This window comes from Osmia lignaria, chromosome 13 (assembly GCF_051020975.1).
Source record: "Osmia lignaria lignaria isolate PbOS001 chromosome 13, iyOsmLign1, whole genome shotgun sequence".
Classification (NCBI taxonomy): domain Eukaryota; kingdom Metazoa; phylum Arthropoda; class Insecta; order Hymenoptera; family Megachilidae; genus Osmia; species Osmia lignaria.
In genome coordinates this window covers 6,336,016-6,353,555 of record NC_135044.1, presented here as the reverse complement: position 1 = coordinate 6,353,555, position 17,540 = coordinate 6,336,016, and the positions used below count along the sequence as shown (strand labels likewise).

Below are 17,540 nucleotides of genomic sequence, written 5' to 3'. Positions count from 1 at the left end.
TCCCGTCTCTGTTGCTACCCTCACCAAAGCGTCGCGACGCCCTACCACCACGAGCCCAGCTACCCTTCCGCTGCTTACTTTTCCAGCTTGCTTGCTTGCACCTCCGTCGTCACGGTCAGTGCCGTACATCGCGAATTTCCCGTCAATTCTTTTCGATCAAATCATCCCCCGTGGATGCTTCGCACTCTTGTACCAAGTAGATACTTGTCAACGCCTTCATTTATTATTTTTACCTAGGTATATTACCTAGGCTTCAACTTCATTTTCTTGTTACTACAATGCAGAAATTATTCTACGTCTGTGTTTCTCGAAATTTTCATTTTTCGTTCGCTTATAAAGAAACTGGAATAATTGTCCGTTCACCTTGGGAAAAAAAGACACGTTTCGCGGCCTGGTTACAATCGATCATAATTAATTCCGTAAATTGAACGCTCGACGTCGCGTGTTTGGAGACCGTGTTAACCAGCACCTGTAATAATATTACAACAATCATCGGCGACGTAACGCGTCACATGCATCAGCCACCTGTAAATTATAGTAACGTTGCATCGGACGCAGAAAATTTATGCTTTGAACCGAACGGAGAATGATCGATTAATCGCGTTGACGTCTTAAGAAACCGTCTCTCCAATGGTCTTTACACACGCGAACAATCTGTGTAGGATATTCAGGTAGGATTACTACGAGTTTATTCTATAATTAATCTTTATTGAACGTTTATTATGTTTACTACAAAATTTCAATTATTTCCATGATTTTGGGTCTTGTATAAATGTACATTACTATGTTACAACACCAATTTCATACGTGTCTTACAATCTACCAGTCTCTGTACTTAACGACGAGTCGAAAGTTCGTGGAGGTCGAGTAGTTGGCTCTATTCATCCACCCTTTAAGAGAACAATCATTTCGAACGTTATTAGACTTTGGAAGAATTTGTAAACGACCCAGTTAGCTCGGTAACCCGTTCTCAGTATTCCGTCAAACGTAGCATACTCCTCGAACAGCTTCGTTCATCAAAATCCACACACCGGTTCCAAGGAAACGATAGAAAACCAGAAGCGACGATGTTGAAGCTCGATGTTGTTTGCTCGCTTTTTAAGAGGATTGTGCTCACAGAAGCGAGCATCCACGATTCTATCCTTGTTTCCTGCCTTCCGGCGATTTTCAAGCGTTTGCACGAGCGACAGGTTAAACAGCGTTTCGCGTCAGACAGTGAAGCTTGCAAGATTTACTCTGTCCGGGGCAAGCTTCGCGACGAGAATAATATCCTTAACCATTTTCGTTACGAAGGACGGTTACGAAGGCTGTCTCAACAAAAACGGACGCCACGAAGAATGTAGATTCTTCGTGCGAAAACAAAACGAAAAGTCCTTTACCATTTTCTAATCTGTCGTTCCGTTCTCGAGATATAGCTGATTGAAAGTTGGCTGTTCCACTTCCGGGGTGCTGCGGCAGGCGCATGCGCGAACTGCTGGTTACCCCGGAAGTCGAACGCCCAACATTCAATTACTTGTATCTCGGAAACGAAGGCACCGATTGAAAAACGGTAAAGAACTTTTTTGTTTGTTTCGATGCAGAGAATCGTATAGTCTTTATAGTTTTCGGGTTTAGAATCTTTTTGAAAAACATATAATTAAACATTAATGTAGGTTATTGTATAAAATGTTCGTAAAATATGAAACTCATTTGGAACTCGAAAGCTTCAAGCTTCGTTGTTCATCCGTCGATTTCGCAAAACTTTGTCAATTTCTCTCGATCTCTGATAAGCTGGAACAATTTTTCACCGAGTTCCACGAACAGCTGTGCACGGTATTAATCAATTATACCTCCGACTCACAAGTTTCAGCAATTTCTTTTCCCTTATCGCATACTTATTCACGCGAACTCTCCTAACCACCAGTCGTGTACGTTTCGCAAACAATTTATATTCCCTTCAGTTCCGTTCAATAGTACAGAAATGTTGTAAACAATACTTGAAAATCCTAGAAACTTTGTTCGAAATCAAGTTCAATTCACACTCGAAAGTTTGAACTCTCGGATCGTTTAATAATTCCAATTAGCCGTTGATTCTGGCGCATCTTCAACTTGATTTCAATTCCCAACAATTACAGTGAACAGTGGTGACGAAAACGTTTGCCAAAGGTGAGCGTTAAATTAATCAAACGGGTCAAGTTGCGTTCGAGCGTTTAGAAGTGTGCCTAGAAACCTTCTCATGGATAGAAAGCAACTCGAATTTAGTGTTTCGATTCGAAATATAAACAGTTTGCGAGAACTGATTGAATAGACTGGATCTGTCGAGTAATTAGCAACCCAATCGAAACGACCATAATGATCGAGTCAACGGAGAATAGACTTTTAATTCCGCAATCGGAAGTTTTGGCTCGATTTATCGATTCCGTCGGCTAATATCGCCCAAAGCTGGCCGCGTTTCAGGAACCTTGCATATTTGCACAATTTTCACTTTAACTCGGGCATAGGCTCAAATACTTTTTGTGTAATTTAAAAACTGTGATAAAGATTTCACTCACTCCGTTAAAAACTTTTGTTTTTAATCATTCAAATTCAATTATTTGAAATTACTCGAAGTAAATTCAAATGACATCGATTATCGAACCAACCGATCGATCTTCTGTATCGACCAGTCGCAACGTTAGATCACCGCGCCACAAGATGGCGGCGGATTGATCGGCCGTGTTCGACGCAACGGAAGAAAGGATCTCGCGAGAGAAGAAGCGTGACTCGTTAAATGTCCTTATTCGAGCCGTGCACCGTGATTACGTCGATATTCTTGCATGACCTAATTTCCGTCCCACTCCCTTTCTATCCCACCCTTATCTCCTTACCCCCTGCGACTCGTCAAAACAAGAACGAGTTATACTTATTGTATAAATAATTATCTCCGCTATGCAAGGCCTTTTACGTTGATTTTCCAACGGCGTGCCGACTTTTATTAGTATTATACACAGGTACGCATATTACTTATATTTTCATTGATCTAGCTAAGTAAGAGGCAGGGGTTGGCCTAGTCCTTTCAGAATACGGATTGGGCCCTTCCCAAAGAAATAGGGTTAAAACCACACTAGACACTTGATATTTTTAATAAACCTAAAGGACCTAGCCCCCTCCTGGAGAAAAATCCTAGTTACGCCAATGCCCATCCCTATCGCGCAAATCTACCCCGAAGCTTTCAATACACCTGCCGTCGGCTATTGTTAATGCAACACAACCAGAGAAGAGATTATTGTCCTGACAGGCACGTCGTTCCATTTCCTTCCATCAATCTTGCTTCACGGACGCGATGCCCGTCACCAGGAACCAATTCATATTTTGCCATAGCTGCGCGACAACCAGCACAATGTGAAATTTAGAACGAGCGCGAACGTGGTAATCAATGAGGTAAGCCGGGATACGCGTATCTCATTGGTTATTCCGCGACAAGACGCGCATGACGGACTAACCTCGTCTCTTTCTTTATCCGTTCACGCCGCATCCCTCTCTCTTTCTTTCTTTCTTTCTTTCTTCGAAATCTTTTACCCCTCGCACCTACCGGCTGTCCTTTTCTGACCGTTTTACGAATCATTTCCTCCCTTCGTTGGTCCTTCCTGATAAAAGTAGGTATATATTATTCAATCGCGATGAAAAAGGATAACGTAGCCTGGTTGTGCTTCGTTATTTCTCCATTAATCCTGCTCTCCTGGTGGCTATCGTGATTCAACATTTTTTGTTATTCCATTTTAGACGGTAATCGATTAATATTCAAAAATCAAGAAATGGGAGAATCGCGACTCTCTTATGTAATATTCTCTTTTTTTTTCTTTCTTTTGCAAAGTCAACGAAGATGAAGTTTTAATTAATAATTCGAATAAATTAAACAGACTGCCGGGGCTCGGTTCAGTTTTTATCGAATAAACGCTCCGGGGTCGACGGTAGGGGATTTTTAATTCCGGATAAAAGCGATGTAACGTTTGTTAGCCTCTCGAAAGAAAGGGTATTAATTAACGAAATGGTGGTCCATTCGAGGAACTAGTTCGTATCCGTTTATACATAGTACCGCAATAACGAGAATATTCAACATAAAGGGATGATGAATTACGATTGCCGGCAATAGAGTATTTAAAGAATACTCTGAAATTTCGAACCTCGTTTTAAAAATAGAATAATCTTATTTTAAGCAGGAAGTATTTGTAACTATTTTCTCTGGGAATTAGTAACTTCTCGTGTATCGAATCTATATTTGAAAAAATTTACTTTTGTAATTGATACACCGATAAAAAAAAGTCGCGCGTAAAATGTAGTTATCGAGTGCCAATTGAAGACCAAAAAAAGGAAACTATTGATTGTTTCCTTATGATATTAGCTCGATTGATCAAATATTTCTTGAGTGTAAATATGTGTATTCTTCGATAAGATATAACCGTTTCGAAATCAGATTTGGTCAGCGCAATTCTAACGAGTCAGCAATGCACTTGCGTGCAATCATATAACGTTTAAGCTGTCCGCTAGACGGCGGGAGCGACGTTAATAACGGGCGCTTTAAATTTCACAACGCTCTTTGTAAACACGCGTCCTGTCTTTTCTGTCGGCTGTTCCGAGTGTCTTTCAAACTATTTTCGATCGTTTGCTTTTAGTCACACCGCTTGTTTCGTTTATTCACGAAAATTGACTCACGTCCTTAAGAGAGGAAGCCGTTTTTAGAGTGTCTTACGGAGCTGGTATTTCACTTTGAGGAGATGAAGCGTTAAGTTGACAGTAGGCTTGTAACAAGCCTTTGTATTAAGCTCGGCGTGTGCATCGGCCGATGCATAATCGTGTTAAATTGTTCTGTGACAATATTAATCAGTTGTTTGAACGACACGTGATACAGTGGTACGATTTTGGCGTAACCGCAATCGTACCAGTACGAAAATGTGATTCAATTTTCCCTGCGGTACTTAAATGTCTTGGAATACATGCTTTCTAAGATTTACTTATTGGGTATGAATGGACAGGTGCAACCCTCCAGGGAGAGGTTAGGTAGGTACCAGATTTAACGCGAATTATGTACGAGTAGTGACAGAAAAATCGTTTCTTAATTTAACCATTTATGGACGCAACGAACGATGATTCGTTTCTATTAGTCATGCCCTCAACTCTTTATGTTTACTTTGTCTGTATAAACAGTTGTTTCCTGTAACTGATTACAGTATTGAATGTTCTTAGAAACGTTGTAACCCATTGTTATGCGAATATTCATTTCATTTTTAGGAGGTTTCACTAACAGTACGATTGGATTGTTTTCTGGGATGATTGCTACAGATCGTATTCCAAATATACAATTAACTAACTCAAACAATGGACTACCCATGGATGATTCTAATGCTACAACCGAGGTTGATAGTAAAGTGAAAACAAAATTATTATCTATGTGGAATAATGTAAAATATGGTTAGTATAAAATGATCTAATTCGTTTATCCGCTCCTTATGGTATAAGGAGTATTAAGCAGATATGATTTATTCAAAGGCTGGACTATTAAGATGGTGAAACCAAATTTTTCTAAAGAATCTCCGGTATGTTTGCTTGGGAAAATTTATCGTAAAAAGCCAGAAGAATTTCTGGAGAAAGCTTCAGAAGCTGAGAAAACGCTAGATACAGGAAGCGAGATATCCTTAGCAATGGATGCTATTAGTTTCGAAGATGGTATCGAGGAATTCAAAAAGGACTTTACGTCGCGTCTTTGGTTAACATACAGAAGAGAATTTCCTATATTAAATGGTTCCACGTATACCACCGACTGCGGTTGGGGTTGTATGTTACGTAGCGGCCAAATGATGTTGGCACAGGCACTGGTCTGCCATTTTCTTGGAAGAGGCACTTATTCTCTTTAAAAATTTTAGCAAGAAATTGCAATGTAATAATTGTAAATAAATATTTATTTTTTGTATACATAATATATATTTTTCCTACAGAATGGCGGTGGCAACCGGATCAACCAATAAAAACAGAACAACAACAATTGAATGAAAGTCATCACAGATTAATTATACAGTCATTTGGAGATTTACCTGAACGTATATCTCCATTTTCTATACACGCGCTTGTGTCTCTTAGTGCTCTATGGGGAAAACGCGCAGGAGATTGGTACGGACCGTCTTCTGTTGCTCATCTGTTAAGTCAAGCGGTGGAACATGCAGCTAAAAATCATCCAGTATTTAATAATTTAGCGGTTTATGTTGCTCAAGATTGCGCAGGTAATAAAATAGTTGTAGCTGGAATAAATAACGTTCGAGGTCTTTATCTAATCATATTATAATATTTGCTTACAGTTTATCTGCAAGATGTAGAAAGTGTGTGTCAAATGCCTGACGGTAAATGGAAGTCTCTTATCCTATTCGTACCTTTAAGGCTTGGTACCGATAAATTAAATCCCGTTTATACATCTTGTTTAACGCATTTACTTACATTAGAAACTTGTATCGGAGTTATCGGTGGTCGACCTCGGCATTCTCTTTATTTCATTGGTTTCCAGGAAGACAAATTAATTAATCTAGACCCACATTATTGTCAAGAAACTGTTGATGTATTAAAAGATAATTTTCCCTTGACAAGTTTTCATTGTACTTCACCAAGAAAAATGTTAATTTCCAAAATGGATCCCAGCTGTTGCGTGGGATTTTATTTTCACAGCAGAGTGCAGTTTACTAACTTTATGGAGATTTCTCCCTCTGTATGTATAACTATTCCCCATAGATACTGAATTACGTTATAAACGGCGTAGATAGCCAACAAGAAGTATATTTTTAACATTGCAGTATTTGGTGCCAGAAGATGAAAAGGTCGACTATCCGATGTTTTTATTCTGCGAAGGGAGCGGAAAAGATCTTCATCGAAACATTGAAATTGCTGAAACAATTCCTTCTGCTACCTCTTTTCCAGGTAATGAATCTTACGATGATGATCTTGACGAATGCGAGGAATTTGAACTGGTACAGTAAGATGTTTGTCACAGCATTAAGGAATACTGTGTACTTAAAGGCATTCATTAATAATTCTTTGGAGAATAATGATAATGGCTGCCATTAATCATAATTCTCCGTTCATTCGTCCATACATATGTACAAGTAAGATAAACCAATTAATGACTTCAGCAAGTAGAACTTTGCATTAAAATTGGGACAGTTAAATGTTATTTTCTTAAATGAATTTATGCCGCAACACGAACTGTAAGATCTCAACATGCTCGTTGAACGACTGACATGGATTTAAAATATGTCGAATACTTTTTTCCTCGCGATAGTACATCTATATTAGACGTGTTATATATCGTCGATACATAATTCTGTGATCATAACTTAATGCGGCTTTTCTATTTCAATTACGTTTTTGCACAATTTTCATTTACCTTATTTCTTGATCTCAGAAAAGAAATAATCATTGCTTTTAATTAACTATTTAAGAAATTAATTTAGCATATAATTTAGAAAGATATTTATTATTTTCTCATTGATAATCGTGTCGAGGCTTACGTAGATCGTAAGTTGACGATTTTTGCTATGGAACGTAACTTTTTATAAATATCTCTCAATTCCTTAACGGAAATGTTCCTGATATAACTAACGCAGCAATATTAAATTTCCTGTCAAGATTAAACATGACCGTATTTCAATTTGTCCTTGAATTAAAGAAGCGCGTGTGTGAACAGCAACGCGTAAAACGTATATCGAACCATATCTACCTGTTATAATATTTAAGCCTGAGTTAATTTATAGTTCACGTAATAAAAGTCTAAGTTATTTATTTATTATTTAAAATACTAATATTTGCCTTTCGATGATCGTTATTGAACTTATACTAAGTTCTCGTGCTTGCATCATTTAGTTCGACATAACGTTTTATGTTATGGAAAAAGAAACAGGCTATTAACAAACGTATATCATATTAAAATATTGTTATTATTATAAAAAAGAAAAGAAAATACGACTTGATTTTTCAAAGAAAAGAAGAAATGTGAGCATGATATATCATGTATATTATACTCATATTGTTTAAAATCTGTACAATTGAAAATTGTTAAAATTCTTATATCGGTACAGTTAAAAATAAACACGCAAAGAAACTATAAGAATTACGTTTGAACGTTTATTTCCTATTTATTGTTACAACAGAATACATTTCAGTACACCTTTGTCATGTAACGTTTAACAAATATCTCTTACCGATTCACAATCGGTCCATAACATTTTTGATCCCTTCTCATTACATGATACAACAATATTTTATAAATGATTTATATAAAAAATAACAAATTCGAGCTATCATTTAACTTTTATCGAACACTCATTCTTCTACAATATAGTAATATCTTTGCCAAATTTAATTTGACAATGCAACAAGTGTATTTAAATATAAAAATGACAATATAAAATCAAATGATATATGTATAAAACAAAGTAAAAATGGTAGATAGAAAATTGAAAAACTTTGTACTGTATAGAAGCAAAGTGTTCAATTGTTATACATATATAAAAATTACAGAAAAATATACGGATCCTCCCCACATTATTTGTTCACACACTCAATTCATATCAGTACCTGTGCGTATGAAAAAAAAAAAATAACATTTAACATCTTACTGTATAATTACCTTGCCTATATGGAAGCATGTCATCGCTATTAATTATTTAAATTTAAACTAATTCGTAATTGATTATGCGTTAAAAACCATTACATCCAGACCAAAGACTATGATAAAAAGTTTGTTATAGTATCCTTGACATGTGGCCACATTTCATCGGTAGTATTGCCACGAAAATTTCTCAATACTCCTAGATTACCATAATACGTTAAAAGTGGTTTAGTTGCCTCTGAGTACCTTTCCAGTCTTTCCTGTACAATTTCAACTTTGTCGTCTTCCCTCTTGCTTAGAGGTTCGCCAGTTACATCATCTTTACCCTATTTAACACACAGACAAAAGATTACTGTACCAGTTTGAAAATTAGAAACAAGAATTACATTCATTCTTAAATCAAGAGGGAACGATCTAATTATGAAGTTTTAAGTAGGCACTCGGCCAAAGGTATATATTTAAATTCTCCCCCTCTACTTACCGGTACTTTCGGACTGTTGAATCCAACATTATAAACTCTTCCGCTGGGTAAATGAACCCACCTATTTTTCACGCGATTTAGTATCACTTCGTTTGGTACATCGAGGTATAGTACAAGATTCACGGGATGCTTTTTCTGTAATTTCTCCGCCTGTTCTAACGTTCTTGGAAATCCTGTACCAATGCCAATTATTTATTTCAAACTTAGCCGATGTTGCGTAGCTGTTTGACGGTCGCGTTAAAGATATCAAAAGTTTCGATCGGGTTTAATTACTCACCGTCCAGTAGCCAATTTTCTTGTCCCACCGATTCAAGCTCTTTGTCTATCATTGAAATCATTACATCGTCCGGAACGAATTTACCAGATTTCACGTAACTTGAAACTGCTTTGCCCAATTCTATATCATTGAAAATCCGATTATATTCATCTTGATTTTCACATTAACATTACTTATATTTTCAAGTTTGAAACCTTGGTTCACATGGAACTTTGGTTTTTCTTTTTTACAGAATTATAATTTTCTATTTGTAATAGTTTTTCATTTATGATATCGTGAAAAAATGTAAGATCAGTGCAAATAATTGGGTCATACATGTATTAATATTAATCAAGCCAATGTCGATAAGACTCGCAAAGTGTATTGGCTCGATTAAACCAATGAAGGGAATTTATATTTAAATACTCGACAGTACACTCGGGTGCAATGTAGGCTTCTCTTGGTTAAAAGTAAGAGCAGGGGATAAAGCCGCCCACTAGTCTTCTTTGCCCTTAGTCTTAGGAGAACCCAGGAGGAACCTTGAAAGGGCTATGGAGAGTCTAACATAGAATCTTCTTTCATAATGAACATATGCAAATAAGACAAGTGGTAGGACATTTTTATTCCAATACTTTCTTTTGAGTAAGGGAAGTCTATGTTGCACGTGACCGTACCGATTATTTCGGATAACACGCGGGCTATTTGGAGCGATGAAACACCGGCAGAAAAAAGCAACAAACAAAATAGTGCAGTGTAATTCTAACCGGATGTTGAAACATTTGAATGAATATTTATAACAGAACGACACGCGTTTCATTCAGCCGGTGTCGTCTAAATTTATGATATCACATATAAAGGGTTCAATAAACAAGGATAATTTTAACCTGTTAAAGAACATCGAAGAAACAATCGTTCTTCAGGTTGTGTTTCATGAAATAAAGCATCTGGAAGGGAACTTTCGAGTTCACAGCACATTTATATATCGTCAACACATTCCTAAAACCGAAAAATCTTTTTGACAAATTACATTCTGAAAATGATGATAAGCAGAGGTTTCAGTCTAAGGTGGCTGACGAAAGAAATGACGACGATATAAGGGACTGATTAATTGGAACGTACCGGTGTTACTGTTCATATGAAGACGTAACTTGTCGCCACTAGATATGTGAGCCACGTTAAAATGTTTTACAATTCGAGCTGACATAGTGCCTTTGCCGGAAGCAGGGGCGCCCATTATCACGGCCCTGAAGGCCGCAGCTTTGGCACACCACGTGGATAACGCAACCATTGAAGCGTCACTTACAAAAACAAAAAATAAAAATGCGTTAATTTTTTATGGAGAACCTTTCGCTTTACGCCTTAACTTTCAACGACAACGTTTACACTCGAATGCAATGCTAACTACAGCTGTTGGCAGGCGAAACATGTTACTGTATCTACATAACGATTGACCTGTGAACCATGATGGCGACCAGTTATAGCGTCGGTAGATAGATAACTGGACCGACCAATGAACGTAGAAGCCTGGTATTTTTTACTCCTTCCTGTTGGCTGCCTTGCGATAAATTTTCAAAGCCATTGTGCTTGTCACTGATGTAAATTTACATTGTATTTCGCAATCTGAACGCGATTACAAAACATTTTCTCTGTGAAAAAATGATGGAATAAGAATTCCATTATCATGGACTATGTCCAACGAGTTTAAGGAAGGATGTACTGATAATAATGACACGACTGGTTTATTGACAAAGTAGCACTTTTATTCATATGAAAAAGTAATACAACATTAGGGCCTGTGCTCATTCTTTTTTCTTGTATCTCTTCTTTTTTTTTTATAATTATTTTCAAAGGCGTATATAACGAGAGAACTAGAGAAGGCCTTTCTCCCCCCCGCCCCTTGGATATCTTACACGTTCTATGTAACAATAGATCAAAATTACAAATTGTGAAAATCTCATTGGCATTGAAAGCCTGTCACTGTATACTACGGGGTAGTAACGTCCCCTCTGTTAAAAAATTTGCATTTACATAACTATGGTTCGAATGTTTCTTCTTTCCTAATTCCTGAATTAAAATAATGTACATTGTATCGTTAAAATTTGTTGTGATACTGTATACCCCTTTAAAATATATTCATAGATCTTTGTAATCACGATTTCCATCCATTTGTGTATCTTAACATTCTTGATTGACGCTAAGCACCCAAAACGTTTTTCAACGTGTCGCAAGTTTGATCAAATGCAGTTTGAAAGCTTAACCTGAGCCTAGTGCTACCTGGGGGGCTGCTGTACTTATAATGTACTTAGTTTTAATCTTAGACTATAATTCATAACATTTTCATTGTTTCCCCGTATTTTTATCAAATTGTTTCAAATAAGCGTTCAAAGCTGTCAGGAAGACCACTAAGAACATGTTGAAAGTATTTATACCGCAACGTTTTCTTGGCTTCATCGACAAAATCAAAAACCAAAAATGAACAAAACGGTCACCTTCTTAAACTATAAACTTGAGATTAAACTTTAATAAAGATAACACATAAATCGTTACTGTTACATCTCGCTTTCAATCCACGGAACGAACATAGAATCATCAGTATTTTATCCAGTGAAAAAGATTTCAAAATTCGTTAGCTCCTCGTAGAATGGTGCACATATAAAGTGCTCTGAATTTGTAGGTGTCTGTTTATGTAAATGCGTGTTGCCTGTGTTGCGTGTGGTATCTTCTAAACATATGACGGTAAATGAAAGGATCAACGACAATTTTCGATCCTTTACCAAAGCTCTCCGTCTTTCTCTTTCGCTGGAACTTCTATCACTCGTGGTTTATCGATTATTCTAGCTGTGCGATTTCCTTTTTCGACAATTCCGATGATCCATGCTTGATATCCTTCTTGCTTTTCGATATCCTTACAATATGCAGCAGCCTGAAATTCGTTTTTAAACCATAAATAAATACTCTGAATGAGTAACATTGTATAGAATATCAAAAATGAAGTGTCAGAGTATCGAATGCACCAAAGTGCAAAAATTGCAAATTGGCATGGGAAACTCTATTTCTCTTCCTGCCTTTCTTTAGAGTATTCCATGGTACATAATATACTCTACTGTATTAGCAGGGTTTAAGATATATCATCCCGATATATGGAATAAAATGTTACGAACCTGTTCCCTCGGTAAGCAAATAAGCAATCCACCGCTGGTTTCTGCCGAATGGCCTTGAAGGAGTTGGAACATGTTACCACAGGCTTTTGCCACAGCTGCCATTTTTGCAATAACGGGTAAATTATGAATAACAAAGGAGACCTCGTTCTTCTGGTGTTTGGCTAGATTTTGTGCGTGCCCCAAAAGACCAAAACCCGTTACGTCTGTTGCTCCATGCGCATTATATTTATGCATTAATCTGGCAGCTAGAAAAAAAAAGAAGTCAATCATTGCTTCCCTGTCTTCAAATCTTTCATATTCAATACATAACTCTTCAAGTACCTATTCTGTTGAGCCTGGCCATACTGTCCATTGCTCTCTGATAAGCTTTCCTTACATCATCTTCACTGACCACAAGTTTAATTCTATTCCAACGGTCTTGTTGGTCCAACCATTGATGAGCATTAACAGCTACTTGGGTTCCAAGAGGTTTTGTTAGAACCAGAACATCACCGACGACTGCGTTATCTGGGCTAAATGTTAGAAATTATTATCAAGAGTCAAATAAATCGATTAAGAATACGGCGTTGCGGTAAGGCACGTACACAATGTATTCGTTCGGTTGGCAAACAGTGGAAGCAACTCCTCCTATTGTACACCAAGGATTAACAACCGTCTGACCTCCTGTCACTGTTGTGCCAGCTTCCAAAGCAGAATCCTTAAACCCTCTCATGATCAAAGGAACAACAACATCTCTTTCTTTCTCAGTCATCTTTGTACTGACTCCCAATAGCATTAACATATTATCACACTCAGTGACACCCATGGCGTACAAGTCACTGATCACATTAGCGCACGCAATTTTACCTAGAAAAGTACTCCAATAGCTATGGTCAAACAGGATGTCACAAAATACATTTTATCCTTACTAAAGGAAATACAAAAAGTTACTAAAACTGATGAATCTATATTGATGCAATATAGAGACTAAAAGGGGTAAAATAAGGTATTTTTAATTCAGTCACAGACATCATATTTATATCTTACCCATCATATAAGGATCATCAACTAGTGGATAGAAAAAGTCTGTAGTCTGTACCAAACTAAGCCCTCCATGCCTTAGTGGTGTCACGGAGGAATCCATGCCAATACCTGGGACATAGAAATATATTTATGGATTAAAATTAAAATGTTTATTTAAGTCCATAACCATGAACATGGAATACAATATTCATCATACTAATACATAATTATTGAAACATAATACATGTTTGTGTGGATACATTGTCTCATCTTAAGAAGTTGAGAACACTCATATTTCCGGTGGCGTGGGAGAAATCGGGCGGGAGGCGATAACATGGCTGCTGGTATGATAGCACCGACTATTGCAATATTGTACTCTAAGTACTACCAGTAGATATATTTATTTACAAACATATTTTTGTTTCGTTAACAGAGTAACTTTTCAGGACAATTAAATTTTGTAAAAACTAACTGATAATGTCTAATCTTATCAAGTACCACCGTACAGGAAAAAATTTGCACCGGCAAAATTTTCATGACTAATAATAGTGTTTCTAGCATTATTGGTTTTATCTGTAAATGGTTTTTAAAATGTTGAAATAGTATCCAAACGATAGGAAAATATTAATGCTTTTATTGCTATAAACAAAATGAAAATTAACCAAAAAAACAAAAACGAGAAAACAAAGACGCGGCATAAAATCAAAGATGTCGGCGTATAAAGATTCGTGTACGCGCGCAATAAAAGTAATCTACTTACCAATGCGTGGAATGGCCATGTGCATAAAATGGGCATGCTCATGATCTTGTGCGCTACCATCGTCGGCCTGTAGTCCCTCGAGGAGTTTTCCAAGAACCTCCTGAGGGACCTTACACCCTCATCCTTTTAGGTCGGCGAACCGCGTAAGGCGGAAGGTTGCGTCGAGATCATGTGCCACCGGGTCAAACGGCCTACGCAAAGCTAAGGCATTTGGATTCCCACCGAGTTCTAACTGGGCTACGGACAGGGCGTCTTGTGTAACCGGGGTTCCCTGTAATTCCGCCATCTTGTTAAAACTAAACTACTGACGAACCGGGTACGCGACGCGTTTCGCGGCCCTGCGACAACGACTCTCTTCCAACGGCTTCTCCGATTCTCGCGTGTATCTACAAGTAGTAGGTTCTCACGCTTGCCGGTCGCGCTCTCTGTTGCTCCCGCTCGAGATACGAATTCACGACCGCCGCCGACAGACAGCCACTGGCTTCGTAACCCTTACTACACGAACTCGTTGCAAACGGGAATTATACTTTGCACCGGCGTCGACTACCCGGGATCGTACGTGCTGACAAAATGGACGCGCCTCCAGCTTCCACGGAATCGGAAGAACGCGCAAGGCCACCAAGAGCCCCTCCAGTGTCCCTACCGTGGCATTGCCTCCTTCTGGTTGGTTCTTTCGAATCGACGCATGCGTAGTCGACAATTGCCACTCAGGTACGTCGTTACTATGATGCTTCACCCGTGTTGCACGTCCATGTCCCCCGTTTCGTCGTGTTGAGAACTGACGCGACAAGTGTGCCTGTGTGACGTGTATATGCTTTGCTCTTGATAAGTTCAAGCAGTGACTAGCAAACATTTTTCATTTATCTTCAAACTCTAATGTATAATTGTAGAAAATTAAATTGACGGTTTTAATTCATATTTAAATTCGGTATTCATTAGACAGACAATAAACAATACTTTTCACAAAAGGTCTTTTAATTTATATATTAGCGATCATAGTAATGGTGCTATACAATTATTTTATTTATCTACAATAGATTCTTTGGTTGTTCAAAATGATACTTTTTTCAACAACTTAGCATTAATTTTTGTAGAATTCAAAATATTTGTCCTTTCAACGAAAAGAGAATTTATGAGAACGAAAGTTCAGATATACGCCAATGAAGGTACAATCTGATTTAAAATCCTTTCGTACTCGATTGATGGCTGGTAATTAACGATGTTCAAGTTTTAAGATATTTTTATTGTTTATTATATTGAAGTTCATGAACTTTTGTGTTATTGTACATGGTTATTTTATAAAAAACAAATTAGAATACACAATTTTCCTTAGGATCTTCTTATATCGAAAAAGTAGTATAGTCTGTGAAGACAATTTATCTACCAAGGCGCTGCACGTGCGCGCATGCGCACTGTATGGGGATTTTTAAGCGGAACATGGCGTCGTTTCCCCTACGCTTGGGCCTTCCCGTGATGGCCGTAAGGTGCCGTTTATCTTTCTCGCAAGCGGTCCATCATGGCCTGCGTAGTATACATATACATATATAGAAGTTGTGTGGGTGTAGACTCAGGCATCTGGGACAGGGACCGTCGTCTCTTGTGCCACTGCTTTTCACATTTTATTTCATACAATTCTATTGTGGTAATCGTTACAACTGAACCGGGGTCAGTCCCCCTGACGAGTCTCTATAGTTAGTTGGACGGTGGTGATTCCTAAGACACAAACGCCGCCATTTTACAATTGGTGTCAGAAGTGGGGATGATTCCCAAAAAGCGTAGTGTGGGTGACCAAGGGCGGTGATTCCTTGATTTTCAAAATCAATCTCCCTCTTCATCTTTTTGACTTTCCATCACAGAATTAGGATTTTCGTTTTCTATAGATGTCCCTATAGATTCCCTTTCATTTAATATCTTGACGATCAGACTCAACACGGATACCTTAAAGGTCCTTTTCTCTGGACCGGTCATCTGATGAATATCTGGCAATATGCTTTTCAAGAACAACCAGTCAGGATCGCTGATCGACTCGTCGAGTTCTTGCCTATTGCTTAGAAGATAATTATCGGGTGACCTTTGTGTCAGTAATTTATCGTTCGCGAATGTAATCGCATTGTTTCGCGAGAACGCATGCTCTTCGTTCCTCGTATCGGTATCTCTATCTGACAGTGGAATTTTTTGATCACACTTGCTTGATTTTTCGTAGTTAGATGATGCGTCCGAGGCGACCTCTTCGTCGTTCCAACCCTCCTGTGTTACAGTACCTTCCTCGTTTGAATTGTCTTGTCTGAAAGTACAAGAAGATAAAACCTAGCCGGATGGCGATCGTCCTTAAACAGACGAGGGATCGCGTGACCGCGTTACCAATTCACAGTCACCTGCCAGCTTTACTATAGGGAAGGAGGAAGTCCATGTAACTAGCCATGTAATATGGTTTCTTGGACTTGGAATTTCCCGTGATTTTATGTCTCAAGTGCCTACTGTAACTGGCACGCAGATTTTTCCATTTGTCTTTGCATTCGGCTGCTACGAGGAAAACGTGCGCGTATAAACATATATTTTTATGATACATTTGAATTTGGAAAGATTCTTACCAGTAGCATTCACTTCTTGCGCCACTGCTTTCCACATTTTATTTCGTACAATTCTATTGTGGTAATCGTTACAACTGAGATCGTACAATACCGGATACTTTTTAACCGTTAGCACTAAATTTATGTAATCTCTTGTCTCGTGCATTTTTTTCTTTTTAATTTATAAATGGATGTTTCAGTTACGCGACGTTCTATGTAAAAATAGAAACCTGAAATATTTGTAAATAATTGTTTTTCATATGTTTTAATCATCGTTAATTATTAAAAACTAAATTACTGGGAGCATCATGTTTACGTTACTTTGAACTAGCTGCTAGTTTACGTTTGTTGCTGCAGTGTCTGCGTCACGACGTTGGTGTCATTGTAGGTTCGCAGACACGCGCTGATTGCAACGATCTTTCAATTCGTATTACTTTCACGTGTACTGCAGTTTACTTTAGATCGATTGTCGTAGTTTTTGGATATTGAACAATAATCGTGGCACCACGACACAACGCGTAAAATGCAACACCCTAGCAGTTCGATAACAGAAAGTTGTCGCGTCACCGACAAAACATCATGTCGTCTCGCGTCTGCCATTTCCAGAGGCGTATATAGTTTTACTGAACTTCGAACCAACCTAGGTTATCATAATTTGTTTGTTATTGTTGTGAAATGAATATCTAATTATACCCTGAATAT

The 17,540-nt window shown here is 37.9% G+C and overlaps 4 protein-coding genes across 8 annotated transcripts in view; 1 reads left to right on the top strand and 3 right to left on the bottom strand.

Annotated features, from left to right (window-relative positions):
• Positions 1–10,666, top strand: part of Atg4b (Autophagy-related 4b) — a 37,348-nt gene extending 26,682 nt beyond the window's left edge. For 2 of the 4 annotated variants that reach the window (XM_034319573.2, XM_034319574.2), the window contains 5 exons: positions 5,248–5,427; positions 5,506–5,853; positions 5,952–6,233; positions 6,309–6,709; positions 6,795–10,666. In XM_034319573.2, the coding sequence (XP_034175464.1) occupies positions 5,248–5,427; positions 5,506–5,853; positions 5,952–6,233; positions 6,309–6,709; positions 6,795–6,977 (1,394 nt within the window). In that variant the 3' untranslated portion in view covers positions 6,978–10,666. Of the gene's footprint in view, positions 1–525; positions 672–4,386; positions 5,017–5,247; positions 5,428–5,505; positions 5,854–5,951; positions 6,234–6,308; positions 6,710–6,794 lie in introns of those variants that run through there. The other 2 variants (XM_034319575.2, XM_034319571.2) reach the window with 2 other exon arrangements.
• On the bottom strand, positions 8,586–10,633 carry Ak3 (Adenylate kinase 3). 2 transcript variants are annotated; one of them, XM_034319585.2, is made up of 5 exons: positions 10,465–10,495; positions 10,230–10,341; positions 9,367–9,486; positions 9,090–9,262; positions 8,586–8,934 (listed from the first exon to the last, which is right to left on the bottom strand). In XM_034319585.2, the coding sequence occupies exons 2-5, from the start codon at positions 10,318–10,320 to the stop codon at positions 8,725–8,727; spliced, it is 594 nt and encodes a 197-aa protein (XP_034175476.1). In that variant the 5' UTR covers positions 10,321–10,341; positions 10,465–10,495; the 3' UTR covers positions 8,586–8,724. The 2 variants fall into 2 exon arrangements, with proteins under 2 accessions (XP_034175476.1, XP_034175475.1); XM_034319584.2 differs by lacking the exon at positions 10,230–10,341 and having other exon boundaries at positions 10,465–10,633.
• A 500-nt stretch (positions 10,667–11,166) lies between the features above and the next one.
• Positions 11,167–14,851, bottom strand: Sps1 (inactive selenide, water dikinase). Its single transcript, XM_034319580.2, has 6 exons — positions 14,269–14,851; positions 13,533–13,637; positions 13,091–13,352; positions 12,828–13,018; positions 12,507–12,751; positions 11,167–12,268 (listed from the first exon to the last, which is right to left on the bottom strand). Exons 1-6 carry the CDS (start codon positions 14,552–14,554, stop codon positions 12,116–12,118), a joined length of 1,242 nt encoding a protein of 413 aa, XP_034175471.1. The 5' UTR covers positions 14,555–14,851; the 3' UTR covers positions 11,167–12,115.
• Positions 14,852–15,974: 1,123 nt separating this feature from the next.
• On the bottom strand, positions 15,975–17,540 carry LOC117602065 (uncharacterized). Its single transcript, XM_034319582.2, has 4 exons — positions 17,160–17,540; positions 16,860–17,068; positions 16,644–16,791; positions 15,975–16,552 (listed from the first exon to the last, which is right to left on the bottom strand). The coding sequence occupies exons 2-4, from the start codon at positions 17,002–17,004 to the stop codon at positions 16,087–16,089; spliced, it is 759 nt and encodes a 252-aa protein (XP_034175473.1). The 5' UTR covers positions 17,005–17,068; positions 17,160–17,540; the 3' UTR covers positions 15,975–16,086.